Genomic DNA, 16,606 nt, shown 5'->3' with positions numbered 1-16,606 from the left:
CTGATGAGAGCTCTTCATCCAACCGGACTGGAAAATGCCAAATAAAATTAAGGAACTGTCGTTCTGATCAAGTCGGTCATGAAGGCTTTCAAACGATAAAAGGCGTTAATGTTGCCGTTTTTCTAGATAAAACTATTTGCTGTGGAAAGCAACTTTATCCTTCCTGCGTGGACGTGCTTGGGTAGTGTGGGGCAACAGCGACATCAAGTGGCCATCCGACACACTTGCTTACAAAGCACACAAGCCAAGGTCATCGTTGCATCATGTTGAGCATTTATTTGGTGTTGAGAGGAATAGCTGACAGTGATAGTGACGTATGCATAGAGGAATGTACACATGCAAGAGTCCATCTGGCCAGCCACTGTATGTTGTGCTTGTGTAGACAGATTTAGATTTAGAGAATCTACAGTCCGGTAGTTGTACTACAAATCATGCAAGTCTGCCTACATTTCAATTTCTACACTGCCTGCCTGAACAGCAAATTTGGACATAGGAGTCATTTGTAAGATACTTCTTGCTAGAAACATTGAGTAGTCACAGGTGATGGAGATCCCAACGGTGAAGTACTACTGTATTTACAGTATACACTACGTGTATTACGACCAGCACAGCTCTGACACATTTCGAATGACAAGAATGCAACACACAGCTGTGTGCTAGTTCTTTAGAGGCTTTAGGTTGCATCCCAGTGCACTTTAACATCATTGTTTTGACAAGCATGTGCTTTTCCCAGCTTTCCGTGTGTTCACATTCCTGACAAATGAAATGACGTAATCCGTTGAAAGGCTACAAAAGGTATGGAAGTCTTTTCACAGTGTTCTCATGAGCCCGACTGACATTATTAAGAAAAAGGTCAGGTTAACAGCTACATTGCTAAAGGCACCTACGTAGATTATGAGTGGGCAAATGAAGAGGAACACGTCTATTGTTCCTTCCCAGGATACAGCTTCAAAAATACAGCCTCGAACCAGGTATGGCGGCAAGCCTTCCTGGACCAGACCTTCTCTGACTCTACCAGTTGGAAGAAAGCACATAGCCACGCTTCTCACATTCTTTAGCAGATCTAACTAAGTACTGTAGATCGCCATCCAAGGAGGGGGTGTCTAGCATGGTCACGGGTGTGCACGTGGACGTGATTAATAAATATTCCACCTTCATCTACGCAATGGCACGGAGAGGGAGTCCTCCTCACTTGACCAACAGGTTCAGAGGACACGGGATCGCTTGCTACCAAGTGAGCCATGCTGAAAGAGAAGACAGGACTTAGTAAAGCAGGCCAAATCAGAACGGTGCTCCGTGGTACACAGACCACCACCACGACACTGCCGTCATCTATTCACAGTGTTGTCCCGTGTTGAGATGTGAAGCCAACGTCCAAATGGAACTTTACAAAACGTCGACTTACTTTAGCCTGCTTGTAAAAGTGCGGCGCCAATTCCACCAGCCAAGATGACTCCACAGCAGTAACATCTCGCATGAAGTACTTGCTCGTCTGCACGACCTCGTTGAAGACAACCCTGGAGAGAAGGGTGTTGCCATAACAACACAACACTGGAAAAACAAGACCAGGGACGGGCGAACACACGGTGCATCTTCATAAAGTGGAATCGATTCCAAACTAAGACACTTTTCGGAGATACTGAATTTGGGGTTCTAACTAGCTGTAAGCCAGGCTCCATCACACCACCATGACCATGGGGGATACGTGGCATGGGAAATGGGCGGCTATGAGCTGGAAGCTAGAATCAGGCACGCTCACCACCATAAATCCACTAACATTCAAACATAGCTGCCATATCAGATTGAAATCGACTCCAGTGAGGCCAGATGACCAGTACTGTGCTGTAGGTGGGTTCGGCTGTGCAAATCAAGCACGCTTTCTCTGCGACGTGGTGTAAACGGCCTGAGCTCACTTGTTAAAAAAAAAAAATACATGCTGGGACTTATTCACTGGTCAAATGCTCTGCAAGCATTCAGTGATGACCTCCAAAAACTCAAAACTTTGAGTTTCAACACATCAACCCTTATCAGCCACATGAAACACTAGCATTGTGATGACGCCTGGGGCTTGTTCCTATCGCAACAGCGTTCAAAACCCAGCTTACTATGTCAGCCCTTCTTAATAGCAATGCTGTCATGATACTTGGTGAGGAAACATCTGGAACACACTCGAGAACTACAGGTGAATCTGAAAGATAAATATGCTATCAGTATGGCTTGAGATAGAGGACATTTTCACTATTGGCGCATTAGAAAGCAAATTCTTTTGCTAAGAATGGTTCAAGACTGACGGTATTTTAAAAATAGCGTTAGCGTTTCATCAAATAGTGTTGAGAAGTTGGACTGGCCAGTTTGAAAAGGTCAGCAGAGCATAAGGTATGCGGCCCGTGGACTGTGGTTCGCCCATGCCTGGTAGGAAGAAAGTATTCTAACCATTTTGGAGGCTTTTCACCGTAGAGTACAGAGGTGGGATGAATGTGAAGCTCACGGTCGTCTCGTAAAGTTCTGGCAGAGAAAGTAATGTAGAGTATGTCATTGACAAGCGGTGGACAGTCGGACAAGTTCAGACAAGGTGAAATTTACCTGTAAGAACCAGAGTGGTGAATGCGTGCTGCATTGGAAAAAAATCCAGACACAATGCACCTCAAAATGACATCAGGATCGCCTGCACGAGAAGAGGCGCTGAGGATGTTTTAGCATCAAACATGCAAGGCAGCAGATCCAACGACCAGGAAATACCTTCACTGGAAGTCCACGGAACCTTGAACTTGCTCATGAGACGCCGCAGCTGCTCTCGTACAGTCGCGGCGCGCTGCAGACCTTTGTAATTGAGATAATGCTGCTGACACCACTGGGAGCTCTTCTGGTGCTGAAGATGAAAAAAGAACATGATGAACCCTTCCTGACAGACACACCGACGTACACCCACTGCACCTTCATGTAAGCTTCATATACGTTGAGCATGGTGAGGTGGTCGCCTTCAGCAACGGCAAATTTCCTGTGCTCGCGGGCCTGAGGGTGACGGGACAGAAATGGGTTCATGCCTTGTCAGTTGACAGCAAATACGTCATGGCATTTACTTACAGCAGCTTTCTTCTGGTTGGGTGGTACAACAAATATATTCTGAATCTGCATCATTGCAGCAATGGTGACAATCTCTTTGGAGCAACCAAAGTTTCCTGACTCCAGCAGCATCTTGGCAAACATGGGGCTGAGAGGGAACTCCGCCATCCGGATGCCCATGGGATCAGTCAAACGTCCGTAATTATCCAGGCCTGCGGGTGGACGCAGTTTTAGTCACTTTAACACCTTAGCAGCGTTTCTCCCACATTTACAGCTTGGGCAGAGTGGGAGAAACACACATACACATATACATATACATATATATATATACACATATATATATATATACATATACATATATACATATATATATACACATATATATATACATATACATATATACACATATATATATACATATACACATATATATACATACATATATACACATATATATACACATATATATATACATATATACATATATACATACATATATACATATATACATACATATATACATATATACATACATATATACACATATATATACACATATACATACATATACACACATATATATACACATATACATACATATACACATATATACACATATACATACATATACACACATATATACATATACATATATATACACATACATATATATACACATATATATATATATATATATATATACACATATATACACACATTTATACATACACACACCGTGTCGCTGGCCATAATGTGATCAATCCTCCATGCTTAAATTTGATTTGGGGGTCCCTCCTCATATCATGGCAGCATTTCTTACCTCCTAGAGCATAAAGAAGTTCCAGGGCCTGAACCATGGTCTGAGCTGGAGGAGGCTGTCAGTTGGAAAATAAATACAACGGATAAGTTCCTCACTTCCTCACTTAAAACAGTTCCAAGATACATCTTCATGCTCTCCAGCATCTTACAACTATGATGAATTACAAATGTATAGCAATTCACCTCTAATCAATACATGCGTCCCTTTCAAATGCATGACATGGTATGCTTGGTGTGGTGTGTTTGTTTTAGACACGCTCAACTAGTGACATCAATGATCATCTATGATTGTTTGAGTAAATGAACATCAACAAACACTTGCTAGGACTTATTGAACTAACTGAAGAAGGAAGGCACCGGTTCATGCTTGACGCATCTGTGACGTCCACACGGCTCTGTGTGGCCAAATCACATCACTTTTGTCACCACAAGCCTCCGTGCAACGTCTCTCTGAACACATTGGCGGACAGGAAAGAGCCCCTGGTGGCGAGGGTTTGACAACACTGGCATCTTGGAAGATTATATTTATATATTCACCCTCGCCAGCTGCCTGTCTCCTTTCGCTACATAACCTGATATAAAAACATAAAAGGTTCTTCCTCTTGGTTTAAGCTCACACTTAAACCACGCCATGTTCTAAACAACAATGCTTTAACTTCTACGCTGTTGTTGGATGCAGGCTGCAGACTCCCCATGCTGTCCCCGACCATCTGGGAGAATTTGGGCGAACCGTAAGACCATCACGCACTGACTATAAAAGTCTCTGCCCGATTTGCCGCGTCTAATTTCCACGCGGCAGGAACTTACACGGGTTAGGCCGAACTAGCCATACTATTATCTTGGTTCCTATTTATATTCCTATTGCTATGGTTCACCAAGGGCATCTAGGGAACGCAATCACACAGGATGCCAAAACTAAACACAGACTTTCGGTCACGGCTGAACAAAATTTAGGAGATCAATTTCTTTTTTGCGATCCGTCTCTGAGGCCATGAATTTATCCTGACTGCTGAGTTGGTTGAGCCAGAAAAATACATGAAGTATTTGTTTGTTTCACTAATGTGATTGTTGATCGACCACCTTCTCAACGTCAACACAAAAGCTACAGGATTTTATTTCGACACAAAAACATCACAATCTGTGAGATGTGTCACACGGCAGAGTGGGCAGCGCTGGAATGGGTGGATTACACGTATCCCAGCATGCTCTGCGGTAGTTAAAATGATCACTTTTCAATGCCTCTTGAAAGGGGACCTTTAATGACCAGCCCTTTTTTATGGAGTCGTGGACTCCTGTGGAGCAGCTACACATGAAAACCAGCACACAAAGCCCAATAGTTCTTCCATAATCTGCATCTATTCGGCTGGATTGCTTTGGATTTCATGGGTCCCGCAAGCACCTACTCATACAAGTTACTGATATGAGTTTCTATATAAGGAAGTCCACCCCTCTGTGACATCACTAAGGGGCAATTTTACCACGCCTTTTCAAAGCCAACGTTTTGAGCTATCCCAATGTCTTTCAGGGCTCACTTCCAAATGCGCAAACCTCATGATCTGAACCTTTGGCATGGTTTAACACCCCAATACAACATTCTAACTACATTTATAGGTCAGAAAGGTGAAAGGCATCATTGGTCCCTTTTAGGTGTTATTCTTTAAGGTGTTATTTTGTACAGACGGGATGTAATCGTGAAAGCGGTGTCGTTTTTAGTTGTGTACAGTAAAGTATTCTTACTTTGGGTCGGAATGAGTAAGAATGGCTGTACTCGGATAATACTGGTAATACTCCAGATAATACTGTAGTTGATGCCAGAATAATTGCTTGCTTATGCAGATTGTTGCCGTTCCACGGACCAGTGGGCAGATTCGGGCCGTGGCCTGTGTTTGTCTCGTATGGACACTGGGACATAGTATGTAACCGATTCCTCAATGAATTGAAACATCAAACTTCAGATGAACTTCCTAAGAAGATGGTTTCTACTTTAACACCCTACTTGGTCAAATGCAATCACTCTCCCTGTCAATGCAAAGTCAGCGACTCACCGAAAGGAAGCTGAATCGCAGAACGTTGTCAATGCCCAAAGCTTTGAGCTGCAGGATGACTGGGGCCAAATTAGTGCGCTGCATTTCCGGTACAGTGGAGGAAGGCAGCTTCTCAAAGTCCTCCTCTGATGAAGGAAACATGTTAACAGTGCATGATAACACTCACATAAGAACATGTATACATACCTGTATAGAGTCGAAAGCATTTCCCTGGTCGGTTCCGACCCGCTCTCCCAGCCCTCTGGCTGGCAGAAGCCTTGGAGATGGGTGTCACCACCAGGGATTCAATGGCAGTACTGGGGTTATATGCACGTAGCTTCACGAAAGCACAGTCGATGACAAAAACGATGCCGTTGATGGTAATGGACGTCTCAGCTATGTTGGTGGCCACCACCACCTGCAGGAAGACAGGATGTCATTTAGCCAGTGTTGGCAATGTAGCATACTCCCGCCAACAATGCTGATTGAAACATCACATTCAACATGTCAATGAGTTGATCATCAATTGTGTGGGAAAGACTATTCAATCGCATCTCGACAAAACCGTGGTTGGATTGCACTACCTGGCTGCACCCAGCAGACGTATCACCAGCTCAGCCTCATCTGGAGTTTGGTGAATGAAGGAGCTCAAGTTTCACTGTTGAAACTGTTATGCTCCAATAAATTGTCCCTAATACGGCTCAATTACATTTTTGCTCCTAACTTCCAACATTAGCTAACTTCCCGTTTGTAAATTTAGCGTACAGCCAAATGTAAGAATCTAAGCGTAATGTCTGACTTTTTGCTGATGCATCACCCAAACATCCACAAAGGCTCAATGACCATGACTGGTGACAAACATGCGTCAGCATATTTACTTTGCGGACTGTAGCAGGCACCCGCTCAAAGACCTTCATCTGCTCAGCGTAAGGCAAACCAGAATACATTGGCAAAACCCTCAGGTGTTTCTTCATGCCTTGTCGTGACAGAGACCTGGCTTGGTCCTTCAGCAGCAACACCACCTTCTCCACTTCATCCTGGCGAGACAATTTCAAGGCATGATAAGATAATTCCACAGAGTGATCTCAGGCTGACAACGTCCACGAGGTCGTTAAATAACTGGAAGTACAAATATAGCCTCATACCTGCCCAGTGAGGAACACCAGCACGTCCCCATTATCTTCTGTCTCATGTATCTTCATCACCGTCTCCACTGTGGCCTTCACATAGTCAGGTACGGGGCTGAAGGCCGACCAGAGTGGGCGGGGCTTAGGTTGAGTCACAAAATGAAACAGTCTTTGTAGGTACCTGACAGTGTAGAAAATATCCACGGGAAAGGTGCGTCCCTCCACGGTTAAAATGCCACAAGTGTCCTTAGTCGGATCTCCAGACTCGTTCAGGTTGAAGAACTGGTGGAATTTCTTCACAGAACAGGAATTGGGTTGTTTGCAAGAAATGTCACAACTGACTGATATATGCTGTTGTTATGAAATTACACACATTCACATAAGAGATTTTAATACACACCATAGAAGCTACACACATCTAGAAACCTTCTAGATCTTCCAGAATCCGCACCTTTTCCAGCTGGATTTCCTTGGATTTGTGCTTCCTGACAAAACATTTTCATTTATTGCCCCTACGACCCGCCTCCGAGCACGCCCCCTTGATTGGCCACACCCCCAAAGTGCTTCCTAACTACAAACCAATAAGGAAGTCGGCCCCTCTGTGACATCACAAAGGGCCGGTTTTATCATGCCTTTTGAACGTGAGCGTTTTGAGCCATCCCTACTTCTTCCAGGGTTCACTTCCAAATGCGCAAGCCTCATGATCTGAAACTTTGGCATAGTTTAACACCAGAATACAACATTCTAACTACATTTATAGGTCAGAAAGGTGGAAAAAGCGTCATAGGTCCCCTTTAACACCGGAATACAACATTCTAACTACATTTATAGGTCAGAAAGGTGGAAAAAGCGTCATAGGTCCCCTTTAACACCGGAATACAACATTCTAACTACATTTATAGGTCAGAAAGGTGGAAAAAGCATCACAGGTCCCCTTTAACACCAGAATACAACATTCTAACTACATTTATAGGTCAGAAAGGTGGAAAAAGCGTCACAGGTCCCCTTTAACACCGGAATACAACATTCTAACTACATTTATAGGTCAGAAAGGGGGAAAGACATAATCGGTCACATGTTGGAATCGGACTTAATATTATGTACACCTTCAAAATCGAAAGTTGACATCCAATAGGACGTTACCGCTGATGTTGAACACTGCGCACAAAGTCTTGTCCTGATTATGTCTTTCTTCCATCGCTCCATCGCATTTGTCAGCACGCCGTGTTCCGGCCTGACATTGACTGATCTGTTCTACCAAGGCAGCATATCTCTTCATCTTAATGATACAGTTACCTTGGCATCCAGAGTAGCAGAGGCCACAATGAGCCGCAGGTCTCGACGTTTCTTCTGGATCTGGCGGAGGAAAATTATTCTTTCAAACACTCATAAAAATTCCACAGCAAAAAGCATGAACCCATGTAACCTTCTTCAGCAGGCCAATGGCTATGTCGGTGCAAAGGGTTCTCTCGTGTGCTTCGTCAAGCATCAACACACTGAGGAGCAGAGCAAAAAACATGATACCAGCACCCACTGACGGAATCTATCTTTGCAGTTCTGTGGCTCTAGAAGGGTACCTGTATTTTTTAAGAAGGGGGTCAGCCATCATCTCCCGAACCAGCATTCCATCTGTCAAGAACTACAGCACACGGCTACGGTGAAATGGTATTCTCCAAGTAAAGGAGGTTAGCATCTGTTTGGGAATACCTTGATCCTGGTAGCTTGGGGGTCGGAGCAGTCATCAAACCTGATGGTGTAGCCCACCTCATGTCCTAACCGAGCACCTCTCTCCTCTGCAACACGGCTGGCCACCTGTCACCAAGACAAAGGAGAAGAAGCGCTTGACATGACCGCTTCCCTGAAGCGTTCAGCTGATATTCCTTGAGAGAGAGGACTGTGGCAAAGCTGTTGTAGGACATGTGTAGCGCTCTTACAGACACAGCAGCCACACGTCGAGGCTGTGTCACTCCAACCACCCTCCCCTCTGCTGCCCAGCCGGCCTCCAGCAGGTACTGATAATGACAGAGCGATAGTGGACTGATGCATTGACACAACACAAGCTGAGGTCATGTTGTAGGTTAAAGTCACATGATGAGCATCACTGCATAGCAGCAAAGTACATATTTCATTCCACTGAAGACTACATGATATCATTTTGACTATTTTACCAAACTTGTCCAAACCTGAGGTATCTGGGTGGTCTTCCCGCATCCTGTTTCTCCAACTATGATGACAGTCTGAAAGTTCTCCACCAAGTACAGGATGTTGTTTCTGTGCTGGATACACAACAATGTGGCCCCGTGAGATTGTGTTAATTCGCCGCGATGTGACAATCAGGCATCTTGGAAATGGTTGGGGACACCTTGAAAACGGGGAGCTTCTGTCTCTGCTTCTCTATGGAGAGTGCAATGTACGGGTTGAAGACGGCTGTGGAGCCGATGGTCTCCGTGTTGAGTTCACGCTCCTCGGAGATCGCCGGTGCATCGGACCCTGCACGGGACACAGCCGATGCTATCAAGATGTGCAATGCGATTCGCTGTTAGCGAGAAGTTAGTTAGTTCGCTGTTGTAATTTACGCCCCGTGTTTTATTTTGAAAGGCAACATCCCGCAGCGCTGAGCAGAATTGGCTGCAGATGACGCGCAGATTCTAAATTGCTCAAAAAACATTAAAACGCTGACAGATGAGTATAGCTGCTGATAATGTAATTACTTTAGAGCAGCATATGAGTAACTGTATGGCTTTTACACTTATCTAGACTCACTTACCCGGCTTCCAAAATTTCAACATGGAACGGGAACCCGCCATCTTGGATTTACGTCACAGCGGCCGTATCTGAATCCGGGGTCTGCATCCTACTACCCGGTCGAAGGAGGCCAGACTCCTCCTCCAGCCGCGAACCAACCTTGTGCATTCGGACGGTCCCGCCTTCCTCGCACTTCCTGGTTGTGTCACGTGGTCTCATGTTTACCCTGACGTCATGACAGAATATCTGCCTTCAATTGCCACAGTAAAAGTAAGAAACGCTTTCGTTTTTTTAATGAGGTTTTACAGGAGAGAGAAGAAATGTTATCCTTCTACAGATTTATCTCAAGCTCACAGCTAAACCTGACATATTAAACAGTAGTAATATTCATAGCTCCTTTACTTAGTTATTCCGTTTTGGCCACTTCCTTTCTTCTTTACATTCATGAAAGTTAACGCACGGAATTTGCCAACAAAACATGTAGTGATGAACACAAATAATGACAATCATGTTCCATTTATGTTCATAAGATGAAGTGTTACGTATTGAAATAACGGTAGTAATATCAAAAGTCAAATCTCTCCACGTTGTAGAAACTTGAATGGTTTGTTGAATGGTTGTTTGTCTATATGTACCCTGTGATTTGCTGGCCACCAGTCCAGGGTGGACCCCGCCGCTCTCCCGAAGACAGCTGGGATAGGCTCCAGCATGCCCACAACCCTCGTGAGGATAAGCGGTATAGAAAATGGATTGATGTATGATTCTCTCAGCTCTGCCCCTTAATGATGACTTTTTTAAGGGTTAGACGGAAGCGCGCAAAGATGTTGGGAGATGATTGACCACGAAGGTTGGTTGGAATGCAGACTTCTTCTCAATGGAGAAGGACACATTTGTCGGCCGCATTTGGAGAAGCCTTCGTGGACTTTCTAATTCGGATGACGTCATGCATCCTACAAATGAGCACTTTCACGATGCAGACCCCGAATTCCGACACAACCACCGTTTCGACGCTGCTTGATGACGTCACGTGCTCCAGCCTGGCTCGTGGGTTTGACGAATGACGCGTTTCAACATTTTCATTTGCTAAAATAACATTTTGTTTAGCTTGTGTATTCGAATTGACTCAGAGGTTGAAAAACGACGATTATTCAAAAACGTAATGCTTTATTTTATTATCACTTTGTATTCATAGAGTACTTTGGTTACTATGCTTAGTCGTAGATAATATTATCTTTAATTAGAAAGTCACAGCAAATGTAACTTTAATTCTAATTGTTGCACCAGATCAATAACCTGAATATGTTAAATTGTTCCTAAAGGTAAATATTGGCCACCGTAGCAGTGCTCCTCAAGCCAAGACGTCTGTATGGTAATTCACTCTTTACTATCCACTTACCGAACACCATTTGCCCCCGTAATACACCTACCTCAGGCTAACTTGAATTATAGTGGTCCCCACTATAGAGACTTTCTGTTACTTGTATTATACTGTAGCATTTTAAACACTGGCCTGCTTGTATGTAAACTTACTGGTTGGATTATGTGCTGTTTCATTGTCATTTACTAACATTTGTGTTTACATTGTCGACATGCTGCTCTATGTGCCTTTATTTGCCCCCAGGTACATAGCTTTAGGGGAAAATAAGAATACATTCGCACTTAAATCCTTTCCCCTTTCATTTGCCCTCAAGTCCCAAAAGAAACTTTATTCATTAAACGGGTACAATCTCATTGAAAATGAAGGCCAAATGAAGCCCATGTTTATTGATTCCCAAAGAGACTTGATCAGAAAATACAATCCTTTCAAACACCAGGCTGACGGTATCAATAACTTTGCAAGAACTGAGAACCCAAGTCCTCTACTAGAAAATACTGAGCAGGATGTGACATCAGGCCAGACATAACAGAGGTACATACTGTGAGCATGTCAATGTCGTCGACGTGTTCATAATGGAGAAATTACACAACGGCCTAAGTTAGCTTCAAACTAGAGGTAAAACTCTGATCAGGGAGCTACATGTGAAGAAACAAATCTACGCTCACAACTAGTCATAATCATACATGAGACAATTAGATATTCATCTTACATCTGTCAACAGTCTTTCCTCCCTTTGGCTTCAGGAGTATTGGAGAACACAGACTGCAAACCACATTTAGCATACACTAGTTTGTCATGCGCTTCAGAAGAATCAAAAGAAACGCATTCACTTTCAAACAGAGGTGACTGTTGTGCTCGATTCATATAGACAGACCCTGGACAAATACTGATGCATCCAATTGTTGTTATAAAGAAATTCAGAGCAAATCTGAGTTCAGATAAAGGACTCAGTAGCAAGTGGTGAAAAAATGAATGCATACTGTATGTATCCCATTTCATGTCGACTCATTTCAGTCACACCATGGAAACAACCAATCCCCATTGACTTAAGTGTTCAGTCGTTGTCAGACACAATATGACACCTGTGTGAGAAAACCAGAAAGACAAATGGAAACCTGGAGCCCCTTTAAAAGCGGAACCGATCAATAACCGATTTAATCATGTCCATCCTCAAAAAACTATTCAGATGATGCAGTGCACGCTGAGCAGTCAGACTGTATACCAGCACCTCCCAGCCATGGATGTTGTGCGCCTTGACCACCGACACAAATGTTCGTATAAAGTGTCCTGTGGAATCCTTTCAGTCGAAATGTAGGGCTGTGTAAAAGATTATCCACACCACCTGGGAAGGACAAACCAACAAAAAAAAGAATTCAGCCATGTGTTTTAAAAGGAGACCTGTTATGCTTGTTACATACATGTAGCTAGTTGTAGTTGTATTCTGCTGTTAAACCATGCCAAAGCTTCAAATCATGAGGTTTGCACATTTGGAAGTGAGCCCTGAAAGATGTTTGGAAGGCTCTGAAGAGTCCGTTTCACTGTGATGTCACAATGAGATGACTTCCTTATATGGGCGTTCCGAGGTACAAGCTGTAGGCTTGCCCTCAAAGATTTCACCATGCTAACACAGAGCTCACGCTAATGGCTTCCAGGAAATATTTCTTTTAAAGAGGCAAACATCAGGCAGAAGTGGTTGGAGTTCCAGATTCTTGACCAGCAAGAGGAAAAATATGGGGCCAAGCTGGACAGTTGCTGAAGCCCGATGCTTTTCCAATGTTACTTGGTCATATTGAAGAGTCAGATGCACAAGCTGTAAAAGACAACTGATTTTATCAGGGTCCGAACTGTTTATTTTGTGTAAGCAATCGGGTTGTCTATGTAGCATTATATTGTAGACATACAGGGAGCGTCTTACCCGCATGCATGGAAATGACAAGTGTGTTGATGTCTGGAGTTGCTAATAGCCTTTTCCACCAGTTTTTTTTTTTATAAACGGATAGTCCCGCAAAAAAATCCCCAAATCTACATGACTGATGTGTCAAGATTGTCTGCACTCAATAAACGCGGACCTACAATACCACTGTGAGTTCATACATGGTAAGTCAGGGCTCTTTAACCAGTAGCTCATGAGGTACCAATAGTTCTCTAAAGTCTTTATTCATTTCTTATCAACTCCTCTACCGACAAAATGGGAAATTGGGATACGGCAGTAGTTCGGAAGTCCTCAGTAGCACTTGGAGTGTGCCCAATCAAAGTGCTCAGATGTGGGCCTTAGGTGGAATTAATTAAAACTGACCATTTTGAAAAGCCAAGGAAATCCAGCTGGAATAGGTGCAGATTGTGGAAGATCTAGAAAGCTCTGTGAGTGGGTTATGGTGTGTATCTTATCAACAGGAGTCCACTAGTCAATACAAAATGAGCATAATGGATCCTTTCAGCTCAGTTGAGCACCATGAGAACACTTACCACTACTCCCTGATCTCCAGTCAAATCAGGTAGATTCTATCCAAATCCTAGCTCCTTTAGCCAAATTTCCTTTTTACACATTGGATTTCAAAATATCAAGCACACATAATGGAAAATCTTCCCACCAGAAAAAGAGCAAAAGATGTCATGAAGCCTTCTTTGGTGAGCTCCCACGTTCCGCCATACTCTTCCTCGTCAATCTGCTGAAAGCTGCTGAAGTATACATACAGGACGCCAGCATTGATGATGCAGAATCTAATGAGGCAAACACAGGAAGAGTATATTTCCCGCCACAGCATGCCAATCATGAGGAACCATGTTTGAGTCAGTGATAAATGTTTGGTCAGCGTAGCTGGACAGGAACGCTTACTTACATGGCGATTCCCAGAAATCCTTTCAGTGGGGCGACACCCCAAATTACACCAAGGATCACTGCAATGAGTTGCCGTAGCCAGTAAATGACATCTAAAAACTCATCCTGCAAAGACAAAGAATTAAATGTAAAGGTAAATCGAGTTAAATCATTGCAGCGCTACCAAACATGTTTTGTTACGAATACTTTTGTGCAGTGTAATTCATACATAGTAGAATATAGAATATATAGTATCATATTCTCAATATGATAATGTGGTCAACTGGCCATCATTTGTCATTTTCCTCGCTCATTGCACATCATATTTTGACATGTAACAATGGTGTTGCACACCATCTGCTTGCATTTGACCTTCGGAAAAGTGAGGTTCACACGCAAGTCGGAGACAACAAAACACTGACTAAGAATGCACACGGTTTCGTCAGTATTTTTCTTGGCACAATTATTCTTTTTTTCTTGGCGCTGAGAAACGTAAATTAATATGTATCCAAATTAACACTGACCGTGTCCACTAAAACGAAACCAGATGAATGTTTAACCTGACTGCATCTAGGAAGAGTGTATAGCACCTCGGGTGAACTCGACATGACGTATGACTGACCTTCTCGTCCCAAAGTGCATTACTGTTCAACGCTTTGCTCCATGTGGACTGTTTTACACCCCCGTTCGCGAAATGACTTTCTTCTTTCCGCTTAGAGCTGCTCGTCATTATTTACTCTTTCCTTCAGCTCCGAGCGACGAAAATCAACAATTGAAACCGATTCCACAAGTATTCGACGCTAAGTCAAGTGAATTAGTGTGGTAAAACGAGCTAAGGTATTAGCGGTGAGGACCGTCCGCTGATCTGACAGATTTTAGACGCCAGTCTGAAAAGGCCGACAGAGCGTGCGCAACACCGTTTGACCCCGACAGGAACAGCCAATCAGAGAGTGCGACGTCCCTGCCTGTTCGTTGCCAGTCAGGGCAAATCACCTACAGCGTCATCAAGTGGTCAATAAATGTAAACGCTCCAACTAACGCCAGCCCTCCAGAGTCTCACTGAAACACGTCTAGTACTGGTCTGAGGACAGTAACTTGATGCTTGTTATTCTGAAGCACAGGAGCATAAGTATGTTGAGAGGAAATATAATTCAATTGTTTTGAATGGTTACAGTGTATACTACATTACACAGAAAATGGACCTTGAATAATAGAATTGAAGCAAATATAATACATTCATTCATTCATTCATTTTCAGCTGTCTTCGGGCGAGAGGCGGGGTCCACCCTGGACTGGTGGCCAGCCAATCACAGAGCACAAAAGACAAACAACCATGCCCACCCACATTCATACCTATGGACAATTTGGAGTCGCCAATTAACCTAGCATGTTTTTGGAATGGTGGAGGAAACCGGGGAGAACATGCAAACTACTCACAAAGATGGCCCTTTCATTTTCTATGCCGCTTATCCTCACTCGGGTCGCGGGTATGCTGGAGCCTATCACAGCTGACCGATAGACCGCATTGGTCTATCGCATTTCGACCCCAACAGCCATTCATTTATGTTCTACACGCTAATGTCCAGCAGAGGGCCTTGCTGAGCCTGATAACGTAGCTCCACATTATTACAACCAGAAGCCTAGCTCTTCTGGCCTAGCTGAACCGTGATAGTATATGTTGGGGGATACACAGTATACACAGTATTCTACCACCAGTATTCTACTGCAACAACGCAGTATTCTACTGCAACAACGCAGTATTCTACCACAACAACACAGTATTCCACCCCAACAACACAGTATTCCACCCCAACAACACAGTATTCCACCGCGACAACCCAATATTCTACCACAACAACCCAATATTCTACCACAAATACACAGTATTTTACCACAACCCAATATTCCACCACAACAACACAGTATTCTACCACGACACACAGTATTCTACCACAAATAGAATTCTACCACAAATACACAGTATTCTACCACAATAACCCCAGTATTCCACCACAACAACATAGTATTCTACCACAAATACACAGTATTCTACCACAACAACATATAATTCTACCACAAATACACAGTATTCTATCACAACAACCCAGTATTCCACCCCAACACCATATTCTACCACAAATACACAGTATTCCACCACAACAACTCAATATTCCATCACAAATACACAGTATTCAACCACAAAGACACATTATGCTACCACAAATACACAGTATTCTACCACAACAACATAGAATTCTACCTCAAATACACTGTATTATACCACAACAACCCAATATTCCACCACAACACAGTATTCTACCACAATGACACAGTATTCTACCACAAATACACAAACATTTTCTACACCCAGTTGTAGATATTTTAGGCGTGCCCATGCTCAACTAGATTGGGAGCTCGCTAGTCAAAACAGGACACTAGTGGTGTGCGATACTGCTAGATTTGGTATCAATCCCACAAGTAAAGTATCGCCAATATGGATAGATACCTAAAAAACTCAAGTTGGACGAGTCATCCATCTAAATATGAATGAACTGTTATGACCTTTTTTCCTGGTGATTTGCCTTCTAGATTATTCATCAGTTAAAAAATTCTATTTGAGTTAAGTAAATAT

At 43.4% G+C, this 16,606-nt stretch overlaps 2 protein-coding genes and 1 long non-coding RNA gene across 3 annotated transcripts; 1 reads left to right on the top strand and 2 right to left on the bottom strand.

Annotated features, from left to right (window-relative positions):
* Positions 1-250: 250 nt before the first annotated feature.
* dhx35 (DEAH-box helicase 35) lies at positions 251-9,914 on the bottom strand. The gene is made up of 21 exons (XM_058051889.2): positions 9,801-9,914; positions 9,396-9,523; positions 9,217-9,309; positions 8,968-9,045; positions 8,741-8,845; positions 8,611-8,672; positions 8,460-8,529; positions 8,330-8,389; positions 7,215-7,327; positions 7,052-7,148; positions 6,785-6,943; positions 6,114-6,324; positions 5,928-6,052; positions 3,884-3,938; positions 3,085-3,275; positions 2,935-3,012; positions 2,740-2,869; positions 2,584-2,665; positions 2,434-2,505; positions 1,406-1,517; positions 251-1,244 (listed from the first exon to the last, which is right to left on the bottom strand). The coding sequence occupies exons 1-21, from the start codon at positions 9,838-9,840 to the stop codon at positions 1,206-1,208; spliced, it is 2,100 nt and encodes a 699-aa protein (XP_057907872.1). The 5' UTR covers positions 9,841-9,914; the 3' UTR covers positions 251-1,205.
* Positions 9,915-9,925: 11 nt separating this feature from the next.
* Positions 9,926-12,499, top strand: LOC131104574 (uncharacterized). The gene is made up of 2 exons (XR_009119801.2): positions 9,926-10,048; positions 10,436-12,499. It is a non-coding gene; the product is annotated as an uncharacterized LOC131104574 (long non-coding RNA).
* rab5if (RAB5 interacting factor) lies at positions 12,282-14,878 on the bottom strand. Its single transcript, XM_058051890.2, has 4 exons — positions 14,597-14,878; positions 13,997-14,100; positions 13,748-13,877; positions 12,282-12,498 (listed from the first exon to the last, which is right to left on the bottom strand). The coding sequence occupies exons 1-4, from the start codon at positions 14,702-14,704 to the stop codon at positions 12,457-12,459; spliced, it is 384 nt and encodes a 127-aa protein (XP_057907873.1). The 5' UTR covers positions 14,705-14,878; the 3' UTR covers positions 12,282-12,456.
* Between the last annotated feature and the right edge of the window lie 1,728 nt (positions 14,879-16,606).

Source organism: Doryrhamphus excisus, linkage group LG15 (assembly GCF_037039965.1).
Source record: "Doryrhamphus excisus strain RoL-2023G ecotype Guam linkage group LG15, RoL_Dexc_Guam_v1.1, whole genome shotgun sequence".
Taxonomy (NCBI): Eukaryota; Metazoa; Chordata; class Actinopteri; order Syngnathiformes; family Syngnathidae; genus Doryrhamphus; species Doryrhamphus excisus.
The sequence above is the reverse complement of the archived record's forward strand: the minus strand, read 5'-3'. Positions and strand labels throughout refer to the sequence as shown.